The sequence below is a fragment of the Acanthochromis polyacanthus genome, chromosome 2, assembly GCF_021347895.1.
Source record: "Acanthochromis polyacanthus isolate Apoly-LR-REF ecotype Palm Island chromosome 2, KAUST_Apoly_ChrSc, whole genome shotgun sequence".
Lineage (NCBI taxonomy): Eukaryota > Metazoa > Chordata > Actinopteri > Pomacentridae > Acanthochromis > Acanthochromis polyacanthus.
Window position 1 is genome coordinate 1,407,638 of NC_067114.1, and position 26,910 is coordinate 1,434,547.

General features: G+C 37.8%; 2 protein-coding genes across 4 annotated transcripts in view; both read right to left on the reverse strand.

Moving 5' to 3' along the window:
* Positions 1-18,965, reverse strand: part of gramd2aa (GRAM domain containing 2Aa) — a 40,034-nt gene extending 21,069 nt beyond the window's left edge. The window contains exons 1-2 of one of the 2 annotated variants that reach the window (XM_051936930.1): positions 18,797-18,965; positions 4,746-4,850 (exon numbers count right to left, since the gene is read on the reverse strand). In XM_051936930.1, the coding sequence (XP_051792890.1) occupies positions 4,746-4,850; positions 18,797-18,936 (245 nt within the window). In that variant the 5' untranslated portion in view covers positions 18,937-18,965. Of the gene's footprint in view, positions 1-4,745; positions 4,851-14,541; positions 14,695-18,796 lie in introns of those variants that run through there. The other variant, XM_051936939.1, reaches the window with a different exon arrangement.
* Positions 18,966-23,319: 4,354 nt separating this feature from the next.
* Positions 23,320-26,910, reverse strand: part of LOC110956562 (zinc finger protein 609) — a 116,097-nt gene continuing 112,506 nt past the window's right edge. For both annotated transcript variants that reach the window (XM_022202147.2, XM_022202146.2), the window contains exon 8: positions 23,320-26,873. In XM_022202147.2, coding sequence (XP_022057839.1) covers positions 26,830-26,873 — 44 coding nt within the window. In that variant the 3' untranslated portion in view covers positions 23,320-26,829. The remainder of the gene's footprint in view (positions 26,874-26,910) is intronic.

The window sequence follows — 26,910 nt, forward strand, 5'->3', positions numbered from 1 at the left end:
GCCTGCTGCTTTCCTCCTATAAATAGGCCGCTCGGCTCTCAGGTGGAGAGAACAGAGTGATTATTAAAAACACTGGCGTCTCTGTGGGGACCCAGCGGCTCTCTGGTCCTCGCTCTCCATCTGTCTCTGCCTCTTACCCCACATCCAGGTCTTAATCAATACCGCCGGTACATCTAAGCGAGGAAGAAGAACAGCGCTGCAGGCTATTCCCACACTACCGATGGGAGGTAGAATGTTTTTTTACAGGATCAACAAGGTCACGATGCAGTGACACGGATATGGAGAGCTCCACCTAAATGTCCCCTCGCGTTTATTTTAGATATTATTCAGATTCACAGGTCCAGAAGGAAACGGTCCAGTTTTATATGTTTTCACACAGAAACAGCAGCAAACGATGTTGGTTTCCATCAGACTGTGTGGATGGTATTGAATGCAATGAAGCCAGAAAACTCAGGAACAGTCTTTGATTCACCTTTCAGAAGCTGTGGTTTGTTTGTCCAACGTTATACGGGACGTTTTCACACAACAGCAGCAGCAAATGATGTAGGTTTCCAGGTGCTACAGGGCTCAGTGGATAGACAGTGTGCATGTATTGGAACTGTAGATATGGGTCAATCTATAACTGAGGGACTTCTGAAGTCCATGGGATATATCTGCACACATTTTTATTATAAGTAAAAAAAAAAGTTTTTAATGTTCATTATGATCATGTCTTTACAAATCCCATAATTATTTATTATGGAAACAATCACTTATTAATAAAAATGATTGGATATCACTAAAATATGAACTAAATAACGTCTGAATTTAACACCAACCACCTTCTAATGAGCTAAACAATAATAAAATGAGCTGATTCATAAATAGTTTGGATTGTGTTCTTTTATTAAGTGGAGATAATCATGACAGATATTTCTTTTTTGGCAATATATCACATTTTATATGGAAAATAAATCCCTTTCCACTAAGTTCCCCGTTCCAAAAACACCTCCAGGAAGTGTGTTAATTCCAGATCACATGAGTTGCTCATTTTGGGGGTTTTTTTGGTCATTTTCGGACTGTTTTGTGGGAATTTTTTGTGCATTTTTATGGCCATTTTGTGGCCATTTTCAGTTATCCATTTGTGGTATTTTTAGGTGTTTTTGTGGTCATTTTCCAATTTTTGTAGGTATTTTGTGAGTCCCTCATCATTTTGTGTCTTTATACGACAATTATCTGTCTCAATGAGTCATTTTGTGTTTTTCTGTGGTCATTATTGTCATTTTTTGTCATTTTATGGTAATTTTGTCTTTTGTAGTGGTTCTGTATGTCATTTTGTGCTCATTTTATTTCTTTTTTGGTCATTTTCAGACTGTTTTGTGGCCATTTTAGGTCTTTTTGTGGTCATTTTGCACCCCTTTGTAGCTGTTTTCAGTCTGTTTGTGGTAATTTTATGAGTTTGTGGTCATTTTGAATGTCTCTGTGGTCATTTTCAACAGGTTTACGACAATATCTTCATAAATAACTTTCAATTTCAATTTTACTCAGTTGTATATATATATATATATATATATGTAATATTTAGAAGAATCTTTCTGTAAAAATGCCATGTGGTGTTTGGTTATAGGCCTGAAAACTGCAAAAAAAATGTCAACTATGATACAGAAAGTTGTGCTATTATATATCGACCCATTTAATGCAGCTGTCTTTGATGCCCGTGGTTTGGAAATGAAACCAGCCCCGTGTTTCAGCTTACACGCCTGGTAGCAAAGCAAAATGCTGCCTTCCTGTCGGTACGTGTTTGTGTGTACACGCATGCGCTTTTTGTCCGGGTATCGCTGTGCCCTTGGCTGTGAGGCAGAATAGTGAAACTAATTACAAGCTCAAAGAATCCTAAATTGAATCCTAAATTAGAAAGCGAACACCTCCCATCGGTGGCCGGTGCAGCAGTGGACTGGCAGTCAATAATTCAGCTGCAGGAGGAGAAAATGGGACTGAGAGAAGCTGATCGGGTCTCTGTGAGGCTGACGGCCGCCAGCAGAGATTCGTCAGGAGTTTAAAATCCAAGCATCAGATTCATAGATCAGAGCTCTCATTATGAACAGACAGTTGGTGATAATTAGCTTATCAGCTGATGTTTTGAAGTAAAGCATTAACCAAGCTCATATTTAATGACATAAAGAAGGTATTAAATGTTTCTCTTTTAAACCATTATTCAGGGGTTTTCAGTAGGGATGTCTGATATTGGCCCACCGATATCGGACCGATATTGGCATAAAAATGTAATATCGGTCAATATCGTTATCGGGGTTTTTTTGCCTATCATGAAAACTGGTAAAAAATGTCTGGATTTCACCGGCATTTACTGACTCATTGAGGGAGGGAGAGTGTGAACTGTGGTTTGAGACGATTAAAATAAATAAATACGGCATTTTTCAATAAGTTCAGCTGAAGTAGTTTTCTAATTTTGCTCAGGCAATGTTTACATCTGAAAGCCTTGTTGCATCTGAGAATGCATCCAATGAGGCATCACAATGAAATAAGGCATGAAGTGTTAATTCCACCATCGGAGATATGAGATGTTACCTAGAATTAGTCAACTAGCCCACAGATATCGGTATCGGTTGATATCGGAATCGGAAATTGAGAGTTGCACAATATCGGATATTGTTTTTAAAAAAAACAATATCGGTCATCCCTAGTGTTCAGACAAATATGAGGACACTGCATACCTGGAAATGCAATATTAACATCTGAAGGGCGCATTATATCCCAAATGGAAATACTGAAACACTTAAGCGAAGCCTAAACATTTAAATGAGGATACTGTGGAAATCTTTAAGCAAACAATATTGCTATTAAATGCTAAATGTGACAGGAGTGGGTTAAGCTGTTTGAATTATACAGTTTTACTTTGAGCTGTTAAAAAGATATCGGTAGTTACTTTTTAGGAGATACAACAGCAGGTTGTTTAATTCTGAACATTTCACATAAAATCCTTGGAACAAGCATTTGACTGATAATAATAATGTAGCAGCTTTAAGGCAATTGTTAACAGAATTCCTCTGAAAAAATTCAACAGTATTTCATGGAAAATATGTGTGAATTAGTACATAAGCTGTTTAAAATGGCAGACCTAAGAAGTATTCCTTACATGCTGCCATATTTTCTATTTTACTGTATATTTTAAATTGTAAATTGATTCTTCTTCTTCTAATGGACATCAACAGCCATTACTAGTAAGGTCGCTTACTATGCTCACTGGTTAGCACCAGAATAAAGTGAACAATTAGCTGTTAAAGAGCTAGATGCTAAATTTAAGTTGGTGGAGACCAAAATGGAGCTAAATGGAGAGTAAATACTCATCAGTCAATAAGAGACATGATGACTTATAATTATTGTTAATGTTCTTATGTGTGTTCTATAGTTTATATTATACACAAAGATAAATGAACTGTCCAAGATGTCACTCATAGATTTCCTGGACAGTGGTTTTGAAGCTCAGTGTAGCGGCTGCTTAAACAAAGAGTTGGAGCGTGAGTAGAGCTCAGACGGGAAATATTAAGTCCGGTTAATGAAACATGGCCCCCACGTGTCACTCAGAGCAGCTACACGCCTCACTACTTTAATCCTTAATATAATTTAAATGGGTAAGTTATTTAAAAATCCATCCTCCCTACAGTTCTTATAAATGGTGAAATTAACTCTAGAGACCAAACTATTTCTGCATGAGGCTGTAAATATGTTTATTTCTGCTGTAAAGTTTTTACATGGGGGGTTGGTTGGTTGGTTGGTTGGGGACTGACTCGCTTTTGGAGGCAGCCCCCAGTGGACATTTAAGGAACTGCAGTTTTTGGCCCTGGAGATTGTCAGTTACCAAATAATGAAGGGTTTGGTGACAGCTTTAGAAAGATATGATCATCTAGTTTGACGTTTTTCTGCCCTTCCTAGTGACCAGTACTTTGTGATAATTAATCAGCTGTACCTTAAGTTTACAATCTGAAATCTTGCACGTAGCATTATTGAGTATTGAGATGAGTGGGGCAGTGCGGATAAAACACACACACACACACACACACACACACACACACACACACACACACACACACACACACACACACACACACACCACACACACACACACACACACACACACACACACACACACACACACACACACACACACACACACACACACACACACACACACACACACACACACACACACACACACACACACACCTTACTATATAGCACAAATTCAAGCCTGACGTGTAAAAAGCGCTGAAGTCCCTCTCATCCTGAGTTGACTAACACACCATGCTTCAGTGCTAAATCCCAAACAGATTCCCCAGGATTACGCTGCTCCTGCCTCCACTTCTTCTTATGCAACGCTCCAACACGCATGCATTCTGTCTGCAGACGCATGTGGATTAAAACACTTCATTACTAATATAACTAGAGCGCATTTCTTCATTGAGGCCTCAGCGGGGGTAAGAAAAAAAAAAGACACCCTTTGTAGAGGTCTGTTTGCAGTCTCTTTACGTGCATGTGCTTGTGTGAGCGTTTGACCATTGTTTGACATCAAATACAGCAGAAATAAAAGCACAAAATGAGTGCTGTGAAAATAAATCTCCCAGGGCTGCAACCCATGACCATGCACAGGATACAGATGGTGTGTGAAGGGGGGTAAATGCACACACACACAAAAAAGAAAGACAGCAAGTGTTGCAAAGCAGTGTGTGTTTTTATGTGGGAAACTTTGCCTGAAGTGTCCGTGAGTGTCGTCGTCTTTGGAGGGCTCCAGGTCCTGTGTGGAGATCAGGCCTGTTTCTTCGCTCTGCTCCTGCTGCTCGGTCATGTTCCTGGCCCTGGATACACAAACACACAGCTCTATGTTAACAGCAGGAACCTCAGCGCTCCAGCTGCATGTACGCTTGTTAAAAAAAAAAAATAAAAAAATAATCATGTTTGTTTTCGTCCAGGTTTTGGCTTCAAAGAATGTCCTTCCCAAACGGTCTAGTTGGACTCTGTCTTCAGAATCAACACGGCGGTGATGCAACACTCAAAGTCTGATTCAGCACGTTTACATTGCATTAAAAGTGTCCACTTAGCAAAACAAAGCCTTGTTCTTGTGTAAATGGGGTCAGTCTGTGCTCGCAGATGTCTACAAAGAAGCTCAGCACCTCAGAGGTTGCGCAGATGGCTGACCTGATGTGCTGCTGCGAGCTGAGTCAAAGAGCTTTAAAAATACACCTCACACTTCTCAGCACAAAATGACTCGACATGAACTGTCACCGGATACTAAAAGAAGAAAAGGAAACCACAGATAAGACTATAAGATGTGTAAGGTGAGATATTCAAACACATTTTCCTGTGGGCGGCGACTGACAACAACACGAGACGCGCACCAATATGTAAATACTGAGGATTCATGCAAAGACAAGCAAATCCCATCTTCTTGTTTACTGTGATGGATTATGTGGCTCAGGTCACTTTAAGGGCTTGCTGAAGTCGTTTTGCATGCGATTCAAAATGGATGGCAGCAAATGGCTTCTTGTGGGAGGGAAAGCAAGCCTTACAATTTCCATCTACAATGAGGCTGCAAAAGTAACAGAAAAAACACGAGTGATCTGAATCACTCAAACGGACTAGATCAACTTTATGTCCCCACAAGTCCTAAGAGTCTGAATGAACATGTAGTCAATAGTACCCAACATGTTTTAAGTGTGCTCTACTCAATGCTGGATGTTTATTATCCATAAACTGTACATAAAAGGAGGAGGGACCCATGAAAAAGCCAATTGGTTTATGGACTCACTGATATGAAGCCTTGGTAGTTTAGTTGTCATCATCTTGGTCATTTCAAACTAAACACATCATAATGCTTATCCATAAAGTAGCAAATTACCAACAACAAGTTAGTTAGACCCTGAAATATATCCTGCCTTACGGTCTAGTTTCCTTTAAATGGCACCATAGTTTACATAATGGACAAGATGCTGTTGTTAGAGTTGAGACCAGCATCTGAGGTCATAAACTCATGAGGAAAATGTTCACTGAGGAAATAAATCAACTGAGAAGTAAAATCATTTTCTCAGACTTCTGTACAATCGTATTTCTTTTGGCAACCAGAGAAGTCGCCTCCTGTTGGCTGTTTAAAAAAAATCAGATTTAAAGCACTTTATATATGTTTTTACAATTCAGAAGTCAATGTTAGCATCACTGCTAGCAGTCTTATGTGTGCCAACTGTTTATCCCCTTGGCTGTTTTATTCTTCCATTACCATGACTACTGTTTAACCATTGCTTTTTAGCTAATGTTAAATGCTAAATATTATGCCATTCTTTTCTTTTAGTTCACTATTTCAGCTTCTTATAAATTAGTTTCGTCCATTTCATTTCCACTATTTGCTATTTAGCCTTTACCTTAATCGTACTGTTTCTCTTTTCCATTATCTGTAAGCTAACAGCATTATCTGGTAATCCATTATTTCTAGCCAACTACCCATTACTTTTAACCATGTCAACTGTTTATCTATTACTATTAACTGTCAATAAATGTATTTTGGTCAATAAACCAACACAAAGCTACATACTAGTCAACTATCAGGGTTAGGCTTAACTAAAGACTGCTTTAACTCATATTTTCATCTGTTTATTCACTACTGCTAGCTAGCACTTACATTTAGCTTCCAACTAACTGCTGACCAGTTATTTTTAAGCTAACCACTACTTTTATCAAACATTTTAGCTGTTTATTACCAGCTAACCATTTACCATTTCTTTTCGCTAAAGACTGCTTTTAGCTAATGATTTAATGTATTTATTCATTACTGTTACCTATTTTCAGCTCTCAGTTTTTTTGTGAAATGGATCTGTTTCCACGGTTTCTCTGTTACTTGACAACTTCTCTGCTTGATAACTATTTTCACCTTCTTTCGATTTCAGCACATTTTGTGTCTACATAATTAGCAGAATTTATTATACAACTACTGGTAATTTTCTTTCATTCATTCATTTTAAATGATATGATTAGCCCACGATCTTCCAGATACTCTCAGAGCTTCAGCAGTTTCCGGTCAGTGCTTTTGGTGTCGTTATATCACAGCATAGGTAGAGGAAAGCTTTAAACCAGCCATTATGTTTTGTTCCTCTCAGCTGCACCTCAGTTTATTTTCTGTCTTTCCAACATGCGCATGCAAACACTTGCCCGCCTCGAGCCTCGCCGTCCTCTGGGAGACGGGAAGTCGTTACCACCTGCTCTGCTATAATTACAGGTGCTGATGGAAATAGACTCCCGCATGCACTTTCCAATGTATTATCTCTAATTGGCCAGAAGCTTTACGTCAGCCGCTGACCTGTTCAAACAACAGTTCCTTTCTGATGCTGGAGGTTACATGTGACTGGGTATCTGTGATCACACAGGGTTGAATGGGAGGTGGAAGGCCTGTTGCAGTAGATAAGGTGAGAAGACCTTTAAACCTGAAGTCTGGAGTTTAAGGGATCCAGGAGAGATGGAGGCCTAAAGGAAAAATTAAGGAAGGTTTGTGATTCTGCTGCAGTCAACCTTGAAAACGGCGTTAAAACGAGTGTTTCTTGGCATTTCTTAGCTATTTGTTGAATGAAAATGGTCTTGTTTGAGTATTATAATGAGATACTGTTTAAACTAATGGTAACGTTTTGTAAAGATAGAATAAAATGGCACTTTCTTAATAAATTTGTGTTTGAGGCGCATGTAACTTTGCAAAATGTAAATTAAACACCTAAAAAGGTTTACAGCAACATTCGTCTTTACAATGATCTGCTTCCCCTCATTATTATTCTAAACTGTTGTTTATTTGATCCCATTTAGCCTGTTTATTGTTGGCATTGTGCTTTTTCATTTTCCTTCACTGAGATATGAAAACCAGCATTTTATAATAATCATAATAATAATTATTAGTATTAGTGTACCTAATTGCCCCTCGGGGATAAATAAAGTTTTTTCTGATTAGTTAAGTTGCTTTTATCGAACATATTTTACCGTTTACTATTCCTCAGATTAAAAAATACAATTCATTATTTTTAGCTAACTTTTGGTAAAGCTGTAATTTTGCTAACATTTTAAGCTTTTAGCTTTTTTTAATCTATTTTATCTGTTTATCTTTTACATTTAGCTAACGAGCACTTCAAGCTACTTACTTTAGCTGCTCATACATTATTTTAGCTAGCAACTTTAACTTTTGGCCAATTTGTTTTTAGTTAACCTTTAATTTTTTACCAACATTTGAACTGTTTATCATTACTTTCAGCTAACTGTTGTTGATCTGTTAGGCTACTATGAGCCAACAGTTCTGCTATCTACTACTTTTAGCCGCTTTTAGCATCTGTTTATCCATTACTGTTAGCCAGCTATCACTTTTAGCTTGTGATTTTAGCTCTTCATCCACTAAATTTATCTATTTCTACTTCTTCTTTATAACTTGCAAGCTACAGAAAAAGGTTTCATGCAACCTGACGCTACACTACATGCTAAAAGGATGTAAATTTGATCCCATTTAGCACGTTTATTGCAGATATTGTGCTCTTTTATTTTCATTTGCTCAAGTATGAAAACGCAAACATGAGGTGAACAGTTAGTCGTCTTATTTTTAGTTTAGGTTGAGAAAAAAAAACTCTTTATGACCCTTCACCAGACAGCTGGGAATTTGTGTGACAGCAGACCGTGTCCTTGTCTGCAGGGAATAGACTTTGGCTCTTTGGTTAACTCATTCACAAAATGTTTGCTTGCACTCTGAAAACTCTCAGCACACAGGGCAGCTCTGATCACACAGCCTGGGATCTTATTATATCATCGTGTCTGGCCATGAGGACGCTTCAGACATCTAAAACTGTTTTATTTAGTCTGTGCGGGTTTCCTGGAACCAGAACTAAACAAACGATCACAAAATAAACAAAGATTGTTGCCTCAAAAGCACCACAACCTGTGATTTTCTCCCCATCATCTCACTATATTAGCATCACTGAGCGTATTGTCTGCACTTTAAAGTCATATTTCAATTTCAAGTCTCTCCGAAGACTGAGACAGAATGTACCACCCTGACCAGTTTAGCAGGTAAATAACGAGCTAAACGCTGCTTCATTACATGTAATGACACAAAAAAACATCCAACCGGCAGCATGATGGCTCCATCAGAGGCTTTATTTTTCCAGCTCTTGTATGAAGCATAAAAACCTTCAGTCAACTCCTAAGACGTCCAGAAACGCCTCATTCAGTTTGTGTGGTAAAGTGATGGGGATGTAAAGGCTTGGATGGAAAACAAGATGTTTTCAAAGGTCCTCAGGAACAGCTTTAGATGATATTCATAATAAAAAAAATGGCCACATTGATGCATCAAAAAGGCTCAGTTCAGGCAACTAGGAGGTCAACGATACACAAACATCCATCTTAAAACGCAAACAACGTCTACCACGTAAGCCAGATGCAAAACAATGTCAACGTCAAGCTTCACAGCATCATCGTCAGTGATAAGATCCTGAAATACAACAAAATAGAAACAAGTCGGGAAAACCAACAACCTCAGACAAGCTGAAGATAAATCAACCAAACCCTGACATGTTGAGCTGTTTCCATGCTTCTTTAGAGTTCATGAGTCGAGTTCAGCCAGTCAGGACTCATTCTACCCACAGGTTTAAATACCGATATGTCAAAACAAGAGTGGGTTTTCCAGCGTTTTGGCTCTTATGGTGAGTTCATGATTCCTTTCAGTCACCACCAAGAAGACACACAAGTCCACGTCCGGCTCAATCTTTTGTTCCCTGTACAGTTAAGCAGAACTACTGTGGTGACAATGCATCTTTGTGTCTCATTTTTGTTGTTTTGTTTCTCGTTTTTGTCATTCTGTGTCTCATTTGTGTGTCGCTTTTGTCATTTATGTCTTGCGTCATTTTGTATCTCATTTTTTGTGTGTTCTGTTTCGTTTCTGTCGCTTTGTGTGTTGCTTTTGTCATTTTGTGTCTCATTTTTGTGGTTTTCTGTTTGGTTTGTGTTATGTGTCTTGTTTTTGTCATTTTGTGTGTCATTTCTGTTTTGTGTCTTGTTTCTGTCATTTTACGTCTTGTTTTTGTCATTTTGTGTGTCATTTCTGTGGCTTTGTGTCTCGTTTCTGTCATTTTACGTCTTGTTTTTGTCATTTTGTGTGTAGAACCTTATATTCCTGTACAATGAAAGCAGAACTACTGTGGTGATGATGCATTTTTGTTTTCTCCACATTTACGCCACATTTTTATAAAACATGCAAATTAACATTTCCTGGTGAGAGCTGGCTTCACAATATTTTGTGTAAATTGGGCCTTTGAACAGCGACAGTGACAAGATCAGTCGTTCAAAAAGAGGCGTGAACGTGTCACAGTACCACTATGTACGGCTCCACTTAGAGCTGGTGGAGTATTTTTAAATAAAATCAACTTTTTCAATCCCTCACTGCGGAAATTCACAGATTCCAGCAACTAGATCCAAATGCAGCGAGGAAGAAGCAAGACAAGAAATCCTACAGCATGATCAGACTAAAAACTGGGAAATTTTCCAGCTCAAAGTCAGTGCATTTCCTGAGGAACCGTATGTTCTAACAGCATCCAACACAAACAGAGATATTCTCCAAGGAAGTCATACTTCAGGTTGCAGCAGAGCTCTGACTGCAGAGAAAAGTTTGTTCAGAGACGCTGCGTAAAGAATCCTGAACAGAAATCCACAGGAGAACTCAGTAAAACCAAACCTCTGCCTGCAGAAAACCAATCAGAGGACGGGAAAACATCCGTCTGCTGGTGCTGCAGCATCGACTCAAGTACAGGATCTTACAACTGTGTATAGTAGAAATATAATCAGTCGTTTCTGTCATTTTAAGTCTTGTTTCTGTTGTTTTTTGTCTCATTTTTGTTGTTTTGTTTCATTTTGGTCATTTTGTGTCTCGTTTTTGTCATTTTATGTCCTGTTTTGATGTTTGCATCATCAAAACAGTTTTCTTGTGAACGGTGTACAGCAAAGACGTCCTCTCTTCTATTTTTCATAACATTGTCAGTCTTGACTGGACAAAACACTTTCTAAATTCTATACATGCAGTTTTGTGCACGTGTGACCATTTGAATTCCAGTTGTGTCTCTCCATTCATTTAAACAGGAATCTGGTTTTGTTTGCCAGAAATACCTGCATGGAGGCGACATGTTTGCTGAGCGATGAACATTTAAATCAGTCTGAACCAGTGCACATACTGTACATGTCAGATCTGTTTGTGACGCTCTGTAATCCATCTACAGCACGGATAGAAGCTGCCAGTAATCCCAGTGTGCCATTGTTAGCTGTCCACTAAAGCCAACCTTCTTCAAACAGCTTTCAGTTGGAATGAAGATTTCTGGAACTAACAAACACCAAAAACAACAACAACAAAAACAATCACATTTAGCAGAGATACAGCAGGGAACCCCCCAAATCAAACTCAAGTTCCACATTCAGCTGAAAAAGACAGAAAACAGCTTTAAACTCTCTGAAGTCAGAGATCCGGTGTCTATTTGATCAATTAATAATTATTTAGTCTAAAATGCCAATCAGGAGTTTCCATGGTCGCCGTGGAGTGACCCTTTGTGCCCCATTTTTGTTGTTTTGTATCTCTGATGTCTTGTTTTGTCATTTCATGTCTTGTTTATGCTGTTTTGTCTCGTTTGTCTTGTTTTGTGTCTTTTCTCATGTTTTGTGCCTTGTTTTGTCATTGTATGTCTTGTTTTTTGTTGTTTTGTGCCTCATTTGTTGTTCTGTGTCTTTTCTGGTATTTTGTGCCTCATTTTTATTGTTTTGCGTCTCGTTTCTGTTTTGTGTCTAGTTTTTGTCATTTTGTTTCTCATTTCTGTCGTTTTCTCTCATTTATGTTTAGTTTCTATTTCTGTTGTCTTTTTTCCCTTTTTGTGTCCTGTTTTTGTCGTTTTGTGTCGTCGTTTTGTGTATATTTTCCTGATGTTTTGTCTATATTTTCCTGATGTTTTGTCTTGTTTTTGTCGTTTTGTGCCTTGTTTTTGTTGTTTTGTGTAGTTTGTCATTTTGTTTCTCATTTCTGTTGTGCGTTTATGTCACACTGTCTTGTTTTTTGTCTTTTTCTGTCATTTTCTGTTTCATTTCTGCCATTTTCTGTTTCGTTTTTGTCTTTTGTGTCTCGTTTTTGTCTTTTGTGTCTTGTTTGGGTTTTTCAGCCACAAAGCAGGAGGCGTCTCATTGTGTCGGCTCGTACAGCCAGACAATCCCTACATGTGACCCTGAGCTGAACAACAGTCGGTCCTCGCCAACACAAACAAGTCAACAATGACTCCCTGCTGGATCTGACTTTTTTAATCGAAAGGCCTCCACCTCTCACGTCTCGTCTCCTCCTTGTCCTTCTTTGTCTCCAGAGACAAACATTTTGTGCCGTCACAAGACGTCCTCTAATCCAATTAGCTGTAATCTGGTTAAGGCTGGAGAATCGCTGTACTCTCCTTCTCGGGTTTCCTGCAGCTTCAAGGTGTCGCTGCTGCTGTTTGATGCAAACGGATCAAAGTTTGTCTTTCAGCTAAAGTTGTTTTTTTTTAGGCTTATCTGTAGAAAGTGTCGTGTCAGCTCTTCCTCTTCCACGTGCAACCTGCTGCTTCACACAGATTACAGCAAATTAAATCCACCAAAAAGCACTTCCAAATAAGCTGCTGCAGCAAAGGAACTAAATAAACTGAAGATTTCTACCTGAAAGAGGCTCCTGTGGCAGTTTGACAGCAGGATGGTTTATAGTGGGAGTGTAGGAGGAAGTATCTGAGAATACGGCACTGAACTATCTGTTGGACAATATTTAAATTGTCTGCAGGCAGTTTAGTGTCACATCTTTTGTAAATCATTTTCAGAGCTTCATTTCATGATTTGGCATCATTGTGTTTGTTCTTCCTTTATTTGTTTGTATTTTAACTTTATTTGCCTCGCGGCGTTCCTCAGACGCCGTATAAACCTGCAGCAGACGTCCAGCCTTTGGACTCTCAGATACTCTATCTGCACGGCTTGAGACCTCCAGAAATAACCTCCCCATTGTGCACGGACCTCAAAACAGCCTTTGATGGCCAAAGTGTGTTTTCCAGCCAGAACAAGCCTCGAAATGCTCGTCTGACCCAAATGCAGCACAATAAATAGTGATGAAAGGGGTTTAAGGGGAAAGAAAGAGGTCACAGTTTGGTTTTTAAAAAGGCACAAACAGAAAATTATTTAGTATATTAAGAAATGTGTCAACATTTCTGTTATTTATCTTTAGTTTAAGCAGCATTAGTCGCCTAAACTTCCTCCTAAAAGTGTTAAAAAGGTAAAAAAAAAAAAAAAAAAGGTCACATTTTTGACTGTAAACGTGCCTGATTACACATCATTCCTGAGGTATATCTTCATGGACTGAACATGTCTTTTTAAAGAATAAAGGCTCTCTTTTATAGGCAAAAACTGTAAAGCTAGTCAAGAGAAAATCGGAAGAGCATCGATTTTTCAAAATAAAAGTAAAAAATGATGCCGTTTTGAAACAAAAAAAAAGGGATTTGGTGCAACAAGTAATCATGTTTGGTTATCAGTTACAAATCAATTTAGATTTAATTACAAACAGATATTATACTAAGACTTGTGGAAAATATCCAGCTATGATTTTACCATTACAAATTGGGATTTGCATTCAATTTGATCTTCACTGCGTTTAATTAAAACATATAATGGAGCATTACCAAATGGGCTAAAATCTTCACCGTTCTATAGTCTAATGTAAGATATGAATGATTTCTGAAGTGAATTTATCACATTTTACAAAATGGTACTGAAGAATCATCACAAAAGCGAACTGTGTCAAGTTCAATCGAGCAATAATAAAGAGAACAACAAAGAAATTATTCCAGAAATTCAAGAACTTCCTGTAAATTACCTGAAAATGCTGAAACAAGCGGGTCATTCAGGACTCAGAAGTAATAAAAACACCAACGACGACAAAACTACCGATAATTCCAGGAATTCAAAAACTTTCAACAAATAATCTCTAAATACACAAACAAGTGTTGCCATTCAGGGCTGAGAAGTATCTGCAATCAACTTAGTGATAAAAAAATATCAACAACAACTACTAAAAATTCCAGAAATTCATAAAAACTCAAGAACTTCCTGTAAATAATCTCTAAATACTGAAACAAAGGGGTTGTTCCCAACTCAGAAACAGCATCCAAGTGCTGCATAATCTGCAATGCAATTAAATAAACTAATAAAAATACAAAAAATATATATAAATCTGATTTAGAGTTGCAGAATGTTTTTTCTTAATTACAGGATTTAATGTGTGCAAATTAGCAACTTGTAAAGTTGTTTTAATTGCATATTCTAACCCAAACCCTGCATTTCTGTTACACAATTCGATGTTAAACAACAACAACAACAACAAAAAAACAATATTTAACACATTTCTACTGCTTCAGTTTTTTTCATGGGTGCCTTATTTTGTAATCCCTCCCGGAAGTGCCCTCTCTCCCTCTTGCCTCCAGCTTGACTCCAGCCTCCTACCTGTAGCTCTCCGACTCTTTATTCGCTCAGTTTTCGCCTCGTAGCTCCACTAAACTCTCCAGGTCGCTGCTGCATGCCTCTGTAAAGTCATTTTAGGTTCTTCATCCACAGAAATCAGCCTAAAAAAGCCAAAAATTCGGCCCCCAGAGCGGACTTTAGAGCGGAGAGTGGAGCCGAGCCGCGGCCGGTGCGTCGCTGCAGAGGTGGGCTGAGCTTTCACCTATTAGAGGCTGTTTACAGCAGCAGCAGATTAAAGAGGCTATTTTCTCCCACAGACGCCCACAACACACACACTGCTCATTATTTACAGCTGCAATGCTCCCTGGGAAATCCAATTCATCAAGGCTGTAGACTAATTTAATTTAGAGTGGTTTGAAAGTAGAGAAAAAAACATTTTGAAAGCGTTACTGCAAGTTTTGGGGGTTTTATTTTGAAAATCACTAGTTGTTGAATCATTTTCAGTAAATTTAAGAATTATGTGGTTAATCCTGTTAATAGAATTTTAAACTGCCACCACACGTCTGACAACTGACATTGCAAAAAAGTGAGTTTATTCTTCTTTCTCCTCTAATTAAAAAAAATCTCCCCAGTTTGAATTAGATGCACTGTTAAAAAAAATAATTTAAAAAGTCGGTTACAAACCACTAAAAACTAATTTAGGCTCTGTATCCAAGACTTTCCTATTAAATAAATAAAATAAGAATAATAATTCAGAACAGCCTGATATCTCCTGTTTTTTTCACCTCCACCTCATTTTAATTTTGTTTATCTTTAAGTAATTTCAAGCATTTTAAAAAAAACTGATCCCATTAATAGAAATGTATGTTTTTAAGCTGTTAAATGGATAAATTCACAGATAATAAACGCTATTCTTCCTCTGCTAATTCATAAAATCCTCATTTTAAAATATGTAAATGCTGTACTTCTGTTAATGAATATTAATTAAAAAAGACGTTACAAACTATTGTAAATTAAAGTTTAAGCTCTGAAACCATGCTGTCTGTCATAATCAATAAAACCAGTCTCATATTTGCTGCTATTTATTTTAAATATTTAATTTTATCTTTAATCTATGTCAAGATTCAGATTTTATTGCTGTTTAAAAGAAAGATTGAGTTCATGAATCACTGGAAAAACAGGAACTGACTTTTAAAAGTGATATTTTTATGATAAGTTTTTACTTTAGTTTGGCTCCTTCAGCTGCAGGTTCTGGATCAGTCTGGAGTTTTTCTACAGTTTTTAGGTCTTTTGTGTTCAGTTTGTAAAAGTCTGTAGAAGATCTTTGACTAAATCCACGATTAAACTGAAACTAAACGTTTTAACTCACTTTATCTGACGTTTAGAGAAGTTGTTCTAAAATCCTTGGAAATGTTTTCTGTGTGTCTGAATGAAAGCTGGGAGTTCAAATACGTTTACAGTCAAAGAAACGGTTCTTCTGGATAAATCCTGGATGTAACTTCTGACGTTTTTTACTTTTAGCTGCGTCTCTTTTCTCCTCCCCTCGACTGAGACTTAAAGCTTTTAGATGCAGTTTGTTCTAATTTCATTCACTTCTAATCCACAAAATCCTCAGTTTGAGCTGAATTATCCGACCTGTCATTAAAAAAGTAATTAAAATAGTGACATAAACCGCCATCAAACAAGTTCAAGCTCAGCAACCACAACAAACTACCGTAAATAATGCAGAAAACGGCTGATTTTAAAACCTGATTTGTCCCATTTTTAACATGGTGCTCATTTAGTGATGAACTAAAGACACCTGACAGCCGGTAAAGACGTGCAGCTTCTCTGTAAACCGGTAAAAATGGATAAATAAAGGCTCACCACAGTTTGAAATGCTTTTAAAGTGACCCAGAAATGGTTTAAATATAAACTGTGTTCTATTTTAACGGACCTGAAGCTGATAAAACAGCTCAGACTGTTATTATTGACCTTTATTATCATGGTTTCAGAGTGAAAACGTGCTATCAGGTTTATAGCTGCCTTTAAATTACAGGTTGTAATAAAGCTTTTATATAAACATTTCCAGCTGTGGGTTTTGTAGAAGAAACTGCTCTGAGTTGATGTTAATTATTGGGGGATTCATGCATGTCTGGTGTTTTTTTTCCCAGATGTTCTGAGCAGCTGAAAAATGTTAGTTTGTCTGAATAGTTTTGAAATGAGTCGAATAATTCAGAAGACGACATGAAACTGCAGATATTTTAAGTTAATGATGTGAAACCAGAAAACTTCCTTCTTTTTAACGAAACCAGAAACGGAATCCTTCGAGGCGTTCAGTCAATAAATGAACAGAGACTCTGGAACTTAATGGATTCATTATTATAATAATTATTAACTCCGTGCAGCAGAATCAGTGACGGCAGGTGGAGGAAGATTTGATGGAAACAATCTATTTGTGGATGAAGACTTTGATCTGCTGTCAGAGGGATTTTTCTCTTCTGTTCAGCAGATTCCAGATTCCATCTGTGGAGGAACTTTATGTCCAGAGATGTTCGATAAAGTTCAGCTTAGAGGACAGAAGCATCTTTAAAACACTCTGGAAAATATAATCAGTAGTAATAACTCCTCCTGACATCAGTTCAAACTCTCGTGTAACTAAATCTCAATCCAAACACGGATCATGATAGAAGCTTTTAGAACATCTGAACTGAACGTTTTATGGGTTTAAATCGTTTCTCAATCACCAAACTGCAGGTGTAATAATCTGCTGAAACATTTCATAAATGAAAGAAGAAGAAGTAATAATCTGAACACCTCCAGGATTTAATCCTTCACTGATTGGATTTTACTTCTTCTTTTATAGCAGAAACTAAAAAAATACTAAAACTAGATGTTCTGCTGATAAATTATTTAACTGTTGTGACGGTTTTCCCTGTTTTATTAAATCACAGATAATAATTACTAAAAATCACAGAAAGTATTCATTTAATTTGTTAACTGTAAGGAAATAGGTCAGAACTGTAAATAATGTCACATAAAGAAATCAGATTTTTTTTATAAATAATTTTTACAGTAACTTTATTCAAATCTGCAAAGTGTTTCTGTGTTTCTTCATTTTTAAAATATTTATACTAATAGTGTGTACGATACTTAGCTAATACTTACGTTACAGATATTAACCATAATTTGAAAGAAAATAATTTACATTAAAAGGACTGAAAAACAGTAAACATTTTTAAATGATATAAAGAAGGTCCACATCTAAAATCTGTATTTTTACAAACAGTAATTTGTTCTTTAAGAATGAAAACAGGTAATTTTTACTGTTTTTAAATCTTAAAATGCGTTTATGCTAATATATTTCAAATTATTGTGATTTTACAGATATTTACTTTTATTTGAAAGAAAATAATGAACATTTTAGGACTGAACATGGTGAATAAATGTTTAAAATATCATTAATAAACAGCCGACATCAAAAATCTATATTTTATAATTAATAATTAATTCTTTTACAATTTTGAGTGTAAAATTATTATTTTTTTTACTGTATTTAAATCAGAAAAAAGCATTTGTTTAAAACAGACCCAAGTTGTGTTTATTAAATCACTGAAAATAGTAAGAAACCTTTGAAAGTGATATTTTATAGATTTTCTGCTTTGTTAAACTACAGATAAAAAAAAATCACAGAAAAGGGTTTTAATTTACAAACAAAAGGCCAAAACTGTAAATGATGTCCACATCAAAAATCTGTATTTTTTAAAAAATAATTCTTATCATCAGTTCTAAAGGTTTAAAAATGACGGTAAAATTCCTTAAATATCAACAGTATTCAATTTTAATGACAAAGCTGCAAAAAACAAAAAACAGATTTACATGAGAGGCTTTTTTTGCCTGATTATTTAGCCGTTTGATTTTTGAACAGGGAGATCGTTTATATTTTATTAACATTTATATTTTAGATAATGGGTCTGTCTATGCACAAAAATAATAAAGAACTTTAGAAAGTGATATTTTATAGCTAATATCTGATAAAAATCACAGAAAACGCTATTAATTTACATAAAATTGCCAAAATATCCCATCAAAAATCAATGTATTTTAAAAAGTCATTCATTCTTTTATGTTTGACTGTAAAATTCCATTATTAGTGGATTTAAAGCAGCAGAAAATCTTCTTCTCTTCACTGTAGTTTGTTTTTAAATGCTAGTTTTTTTGTAAAGTCTTCTTTTCCAGTGTCCTTCCTGCTGTTTCTCCTCAGTGTTTAGGATGAATCTCTGTGATTCTGTGGGTACAGCGTGTCTCCAGCACTGACCTGGCTCTGCTGGCTGCTATCCTCTGGCTGCAGGTACCATGGGGGAGGCGGTAGTGGGGCAGCTGGTAGTACCGGTCCTGGCCGGGGGCCTCGTCGCCGGGCAGGGCCTTAGGGCTGGCTGCGTAGATAGTGCATCCCATGAACACCTCCTGGAAGTCGTCCTCAGCGTCCTACAGTGATGGAAGCGTCCTCCGTCCTCTGGTCCGTCCTCTGGTCCTGATGCCAACCAGCTGCTGGAGAAAAGCCGCCGGCTCAGCACTTTGGATCTTAACCCCTCCTTCCTCTGGATCTCTCCTCTCTCTCCTCCCTCCGTCTGCTCAGAGGATAATCAGATTTCACATTTACACTCAACAAAATCATCCCGGCGTAATCAGGCAGCGTTCTGTTAATGCAGCTCAGTCCAGCAGCATCAGGCCGGTTATAAATATCCCGATAAAGACGCAGATAAAAGTTCTGCAGGTCGACTGATGCTCTGAGGAGACGAAGCACCGATAGAAGTCACTGCAGCTCACCTTCCTTTGGTTTTATGAAGCTTTACCTTCTGGTGGTAGAAAATCATCCCTGCAGTGAGAAATGTTCCTCCAAACTGCTGCAAGATCAGTTTAAAAAACCTTATGGGAGCAAATGCATGATTATTTTACTTAATAACTGACTCTGAGCGTATTTTACTGCATAAAAAAATTCAAAAAAGCAGCAATAACTTCCTGAAAAATTCTTAAAACCACATCTACTCCCTCTCTAAAGGTAAAATCCTAAATCTATGCAAAATTTCAGGAGAAAACTTGGTTTTAAACTCATTTTAGAAGATCATCCCAGCAAATGCCTGATTATTTTACATGATTATTGACTCAAATATCCTCTCTGAACATGTTATACCACACAAAAATACTCATCTGTACGGTGGTGTCCACAGAAGTAAAAATAAAAAAACACAAATAACTTTAATTATTTAAATTACATCTATCTCCTCTCCGACTGAAAAATCCTGAATCTGTATTAAATGTCTGGCAAAAAAACAAACCCAAACAAAATATATATATATTTATATATGTATTATTTTTGCTATTTTTTGCTCTTTTTTTCCATATTTGTGTTAATAAGTAGATATATAATTTTTGCTTTTTTTTTTTTCTATATTTGTGTTTACAGATTTCAGGTGATCCTATAAAACCTTTCTGTGTCCATACAGTGACATAATAATAATTAAAAGCCGTATTTTCAGAGCAGAGCGTCAGAATGAGCTTCTAGAGCTGCAGTGTTTCCTGCTTAAAGCCTCTGAGGTCAGTCAGCAGAAAAAAACCTGAAACAAGCAGAAAAATGACGTGATCCGGTTCAGAGACGCTCTCCTGTGGCCACGGCATGAACTTCTACCAACATCCAGCCTCTGCTGCAGGAAGGAAGACGACTTTGGTGTTTAAAACAGATTTAGAGACTAATTCTCATATTCTGGAGGACTTTAGGGCGACAAAGACGTTTCATCACACAGTTATTAAACAGAAAAATGAGAAAAACCATCAACCTACTCTGCTTATAAAAGGTTAAAATTAGGTTTTCTGTAAAGCGAAATTATTGCTCCTGATAATTTGACTTTCAATACGGAAATAAAAGATAAAATATGCAGAAATGTACTGGAAGGCTGAGTCACTTTCACAATAAAGGTGTAAATAAAAGGTCAGCTTTGCTCTTTGAAGCATCAGTGGATCTGAAATGAGCTCTTTAACCCTGGAAGACCCAAATATAGAAAAAAAAAAGAACAGAAAATAAATAAAATAATTATATATATATATATATATATATATATATACATACATACATATATATAAGCCTAAATATAGAAAAAATGAGCAGAAAATAAAAATTATATATATATATGTATATATATATATAAATCCAAATACAGAAAAAATGAGCAGAAAAAAAATAAAATAAAAAATTGTATATAAAGCCAAATATAGAAAAAAATACGCAATAAAATAACCAAAAAATGACACGTATAAACCCTGAAATAGAAAAAATGAGCAGAAAATAAATGAAATAAAAAATTATATATATAAACCCAAATATGGAAAAAAGGAGCAAAAAAATAAACAAAAATAACACATATAAACCCAAATATAGAAAACAAATTTAGAACACTAAAAATATAATAATGATGATATATAAACCAAATATAGAAGAAAATGAGTAACAACCCCCCCCCCCCCGAAAAAAATAGATGAACTTAAATATCGGGGAAAAAATGCAAAAAATACAACTAAAAATAAATGGTAATAATAAAATATATTAATCAAAATGTAGAAAAAAATGAGCAAAAAAAGTATATATGTAAAGTGAACATAGAAAAAGAAATATTGAGAGAATTTCTATTTTTTTTTTTTTTGCTAATTTATAATAAAAAATATTTTTAAACTGATATATTTCTGCAACAATGGGTTTTATAGGATTAATTTGAAATTCTCCTCTTCCTGTGGGTTTAGTTGATGCTCAGTTTGTCCTGTTGCTGGATTGTTTGTTTTTGTTTGTCCATTTTGAGCCTCATATAAATATGTATGAAAACATGGAGCTGAAATAAAAATGTCAAAAAAAACAAAACTGAATTTTTCACTCGATGACTGAAATAACTCTAATTAGAAGAAATGATTCTGTAGAGAAAGATGGGAGTGATTCTGTAAATGTGTGTCTTTAATAAATGACGTCTTTGGACCGTTTCTCTTCAGCTGTAACTCAGTTTTCTGCTTCATATTCAGATCAGGTTCTGGAATTTAAACCATCTCATTTATTTGTTGCTTCTTGAGCTCGTTTTCGTTCAATGTCACGCTTTCTGGAGCAAAAGAAAAAACCTTCCACCCTACTGATGTCGCTTTGCTTTTTCACAAACATCCTTTTTTTCTGAACATGTGGAACCTGCTTTTGAATAAAGTTAAAATCTATAAAATAAACCTTCCAGGAACTCTTAAATCACATTAAAATGTCGTATCAGACAGACTTCTCATAGAAAATGAGACCTGAGAGTTCATTTTTGCAAGAAAAAAGTGATTTTTGTATGAAATTTGAGTTCATCTGACAAACAAATGCAGCCTCAGTCAGACAGAAATTCTATTTAGAAAGATGGAACTGTGCCTTTTGTCATTTACCATTCTGGCCGTTTCTTTCTGTCCCACATCGTTCACTGCAGCATTTTCTGGCTTTTATGTCCTCCACAAAGTTTTCTTCTGTCTTCTGGTTCACGGTTAATCCTGACTAAACTCTCAGTGTGTCTAACGATGAGGAAATCAGAGCAGGTGAAGCTGATTGGAGGTTTGTAGACCACAGGAGTGGGAAAGTTACAGACGGACGACTGAAACCTGCAAAACTCTGGTTTTTAAATCAAACATGAGCACGTTATTCGGAATTATTTTAGTTCAATCTGAGGACATTTAAATAATCCCCCAGAACTGCAGCCGATCTCAAATCAATAAACAAATTATGAAAATGACTCCCTCTTTATCTGGTGAAAAATCCCAAATCTGTGCAAAATGTCTGACGCCAAATCCATCCATCCATCCATCCATCCTCTATCCACCGCTTCATCCTCACTAGGGTCATGGGGGGTGCTGGAGTCTATCCCAGCTGACTCAGGTGAAGGCAGGGGACACCCTGGACAGGTCACCAGTCTGTCACAGGGCTACATATACAGACACACAATCACACTCACATTCACACCTACGGACAATTTAGAGCAGGGGTGTCAAGATCCGTTCCTGGAGGGCCACTATCCTGCATGTTTTAGATGTTTCCCTCTTCCAACACAGCTGATTCAAATGATCAGGCTCGTTATCAGGCTTCTGCAGAGCTTGATGATGAGCTGATCATTTGAATCAGGTGTGTTGGAAGAGGGAAACATTTAAAACATGCAGGATAGTGGCCCTCCAGGAACTGAGTTTGACACCCCTGATTTAGAGTAACCAATTAACCTCAGCATGTTTTTGGACTGTGGGAGGAAGCCGGAGTACCCGGAGAAAACCCACGCATGTACAGGGAGAACATGCAAACTCCATGCAGAAAGATCCCAGGCTCAGGCCGGGATTTGAACCGGGATCTTCTTGCTGCAAGGCCAAAGTTCTAACCACTAGACCACTGTGCAGCCCTCTGACACCAAATCCTTTAAATTTAAATCTAAGGGGACATTTTAGAAGCTTTGATTATTTTACATAACTATTGACTTAAAGATCTCTGTAAGACAAAAATACTGAGTCAAATAAAACTTTTAAGGAATTATTGGAATTTTCTTCCTGAAGTTTTTGCAAATTTTCAGAAATTTGTGGAATTTTTTGGCTGAATTTTGGATTTTTTTTCAGACAAGGAAATAATATTTTTCGGTGCCCGTAAATGAGGACAACAGGAGGGTTCAAATAAACACGAGCACGTTGTTGGGAATTATTTTAGTTCAATCTGAGGCTGTTTTCAGAAACGATTCCCTCCCAAACCATCGATCCGACAGCGTCCTCATCAACGTGAATCCAGAGATCAGTCCTCGGGACAGATTGTCTCATAAAAAGATTTATTTTTTCCAGCCCAAATTTACAAAGGCAAGTTACAGAGTATTGTATAAAAAAGAACCATGGTAATGTACACTTTACACAAACTCCTGAAGGGAGAGGGAGAAACGAGGAGAGGAGGGAGAAGAGTTCTGAATTTCTCACACAGAAAGAAACAAAAAGAAACCGAAAAACAAAGAGAAGAGAAATGAAGAGCTTGTAAACATCCTTAGTGAGCGCCGGTGCTGCGCTCTGGAGGGGGGGGGGGGGGGGGGGGGGGGGGGGAGTTTGCGTGACGGTCGGAAGGTCGGGAAAAGGACAAACGAGCGAGAAGTCTCTGCGTTTTCACAGGAGAATGTTCAACTAGGCACCAATTGAGACAACTGCTGGCCAATAAATATACTCTTCACCATGAAACAAATACAGTCCTGCAAAATACAAGAGCCAAGCACTTTCCAATATGTGGATAGCAAACATTACTTTTCTGGCTTTTCATACACTTTAGTATATAGAGGATTTTTCACTGGGCTTCGCTTTACTACTGAGATAACATTACTACTCTCAGAGAGAGAACAAATGCACTTGTCACAACCATTGTCTGATAAAACTATATGTACTGTATGCAGTCTGCTGGTACTAAAACCCACCGACTGAAGGACAACATCACAGCTGCCTAGATCACCCTCACAGATTAAGTACAAACACCACCACATTCAGTCTATTCACGGCAGCCATTCTTCTTTAAAATGCGCTTAAAAAGTGAAAACAGAAAGCGTCTGGGGCGACAGACCGGCAGCTTTTCCTCCTTGGAATGTCCAAGAACCTGGAAAGGAAGAGCTGCAGCTGATCAGGATCCGAGTGTTTAATGAGGAAAAAAAGAGATTACAACGATGGGAACATTCAAAATAACAAAAAATAAATCAATAAAATTAACTTTAATGACAGCGTGGTCAGTATTCTGCTCTCTAATGGTTTTAGAGGAACGTTAAGACAACCTTCGACACGTTAAACCTCGGCTCCTGCAGCAGAAGATGGACTTTTTTTATTGTCACACCCAGAAACAGGAACCAAACGATGGATGGTTTCATCTTTACGACCCCTGAGGTGTGAGGGACGTCTGATCTACAGCTCCGGCATCGATTTAAAGACTCACAGAGAGGGACGACATTTTACTTGTTGCTCTTCTTTAAACAGACTTTGTTTAAACTGATCAGAAAAGTTGTTTTTATTAAGGAGGCGGGGTCGTCTCATGTGCTTCCATTTAACGTGACGGTAAGCTGACCTCTTATTGGCCCGAAAAAAACGCAAAAACATGCTGAGAACCTGTCCGAGGTGTTTTTATGGTGGAGCCACGTTAGCAAGACGTGAAACCTGAAGCCTGGAGACAGAGATGGACTTCTGGTTTTAACAGCATGTTGGGATGAACGGAACAAAGGAAGACGAGCGAAACATGCGAGGAGGAGAAGAAGAAGAAGGAGGAGGAGGAGGAGGAGGAGGAGAAGAAGAAGAAGGAGGAGGAGGAGAAGAAGGAGAAGGAGGAGGAGGAGAAGAAGGAGAAGGAGAAGGAGAAGAAGGAGGAGGAGGAGGAGGAGAAGAAGGAGAAGGAGGAGGAGGAGAAGAAGGAGAAGGAGGAGGAGGAGAAGAAGGAGAAGGAGAAGGAGAAGAAGGAGAAGAAGAAGGAGGAGGAGGAGGAGAAGGAGAAGGAGGAGGAGGAGAAGAAGGAGAAGGAGAAGGAGAAGAAGGAGAAGAAGAAGGAGGAGGAGGAGGAGAAGAAGGAGAAGGAGAAGAAGAAGAAGAAGGAGAAGAAGCACATGGGACCCTGCAGCAGAAAACTGGCTTTTTTTTCTCCTCACACCCACAAACAGGAACCAAATCGATGGATAACTTCGGTGTCGATTTAAAAATTCACAGAGAGGGACAACATTTTACTCGTTGCTCTATTTTAACCGACTCTTGTTCGTATTTTTTAGGAGGTGGGGTCGTCTCATGCGTTTCTATTTAACGTGCCCGTAAGCTTCTCATTGGCTCGTTTCTGTCCGGATCTAAAGCGAACTGCTGGTTTGAAAAACGCAAAAACATGCTGAGAACCTGTCCGAGGTGTTTTTAAGGTGAAGCCACGTTAGCAAGCGAAGCACCGAGATGTGAAGCCTGGAGGGAGACGCGGGGATGAACGGAACGAAGGAAATAAATCTGCAGCGAGACGAGAGACACCTGTGAGGCCAAAAAGAAGAAGAAGAAGAAGCAGAGGAGGAAGAAGCAGAGGAGGAAGAAGAAGCAGAGGAGGAAGAAGCAGAGGAGGAGGAAGAAGCAGAGGAGGAAGAAGAAGCAGAGGAGGAAGAAGCAGAGGAGGAGGAAGAAGCAGAGGAGGAGGAAGAAGCAGAGGAGGCTCTGCAGCGACAGATGTGACGTCACGGTGAAACGCTGTGAGGCTGAACGCTTTTTAACACGTTTTTTTCCTTCTTTTCAAACAGTTGCGTGCTGGGATAAATATAAACATTTACGCACATTAAAAAGGAGGATAAAAGTCTATATTACAGCAGAAAAATGACATGAGTGAACTTTTCACATTGTTTACAGGAAACAATCAGACGTGACAGAGCTGGAAAAGAAGCACAACCTGACAGGAAAACGACGCTTCGCTAACGTGGCTTCACCGCGTTTTAGAGTGGAAACAGACAGAGAGGAAGTAAATAAAACAAATAAAAAGAGGACCAACACCAGCATCAGACACATTCAAAGATGAACACGATGATATGGAGTAGAACTAAAAGGAGAAAAGAAAGAAAACATGAATAGTGTTTATTCTCCGTTGAGGTGTTCGCGGTCCCTTCGCAAAAAAAAACAAAACACGACGACGACATCATCCCTGAAACGAGAACTGAGGGTTCAGAGAGGATGGGAGTTAATGACGATGGAAAACCAACGAATAAACTTCAGTCTCAGGCTCGGAAGTCTCTGAAGAAAGCAGCTGTTGTCTTCTTCCCTCTCCCCTCCCCGGTAGCCAAACGTTTGTCAAGTTTAGGATTTTCTGCTGATTCATGAAGCCAAAGACAGAAGAGCTGAAACCTCTTTCTGCGTCCGTCTTTCATTACTTTGACTCCTCTTTCCCATCAGCCACCCTTCTTCCCGGCCAATTTCTCTCTGCGTGACTAAAAAAAAACCCCAAACAATGCAGTCAGAAAAAACAAAAACAAGGAGAGAAGCTGCTGTGGCATCCCATAGTCTCTTTTTGCATTGTGTTTGTTGACAGTGCAAAGACTAGATATCAGCGGGTCGGTGTTTCCTCTGACGGCCAGAGAGAGCGATGGCTTTGAACCTGGTTTATTCTCAGTCCTGTTACAGTCCAAAGTTTGGAGAATTCTTTTACGAGGGGAGGAAGAAAAAAAAAACAACAAACATAAAACAACAACACTCTGCCTCGCCTCGGGGCAGAACAACTAAAAAATATAGGTAGAAACACCATTCAACTGATGTCTAGAAGGTTTCACCCGGAGATCTGCTTCTCACGTGAGCCGGTCACATGAATCTCTGCAGGGTTGAGGTGTGACGGTCGGGTTTCCCTGGAAACACACAAAAACATGCAGCTATTATCACCGA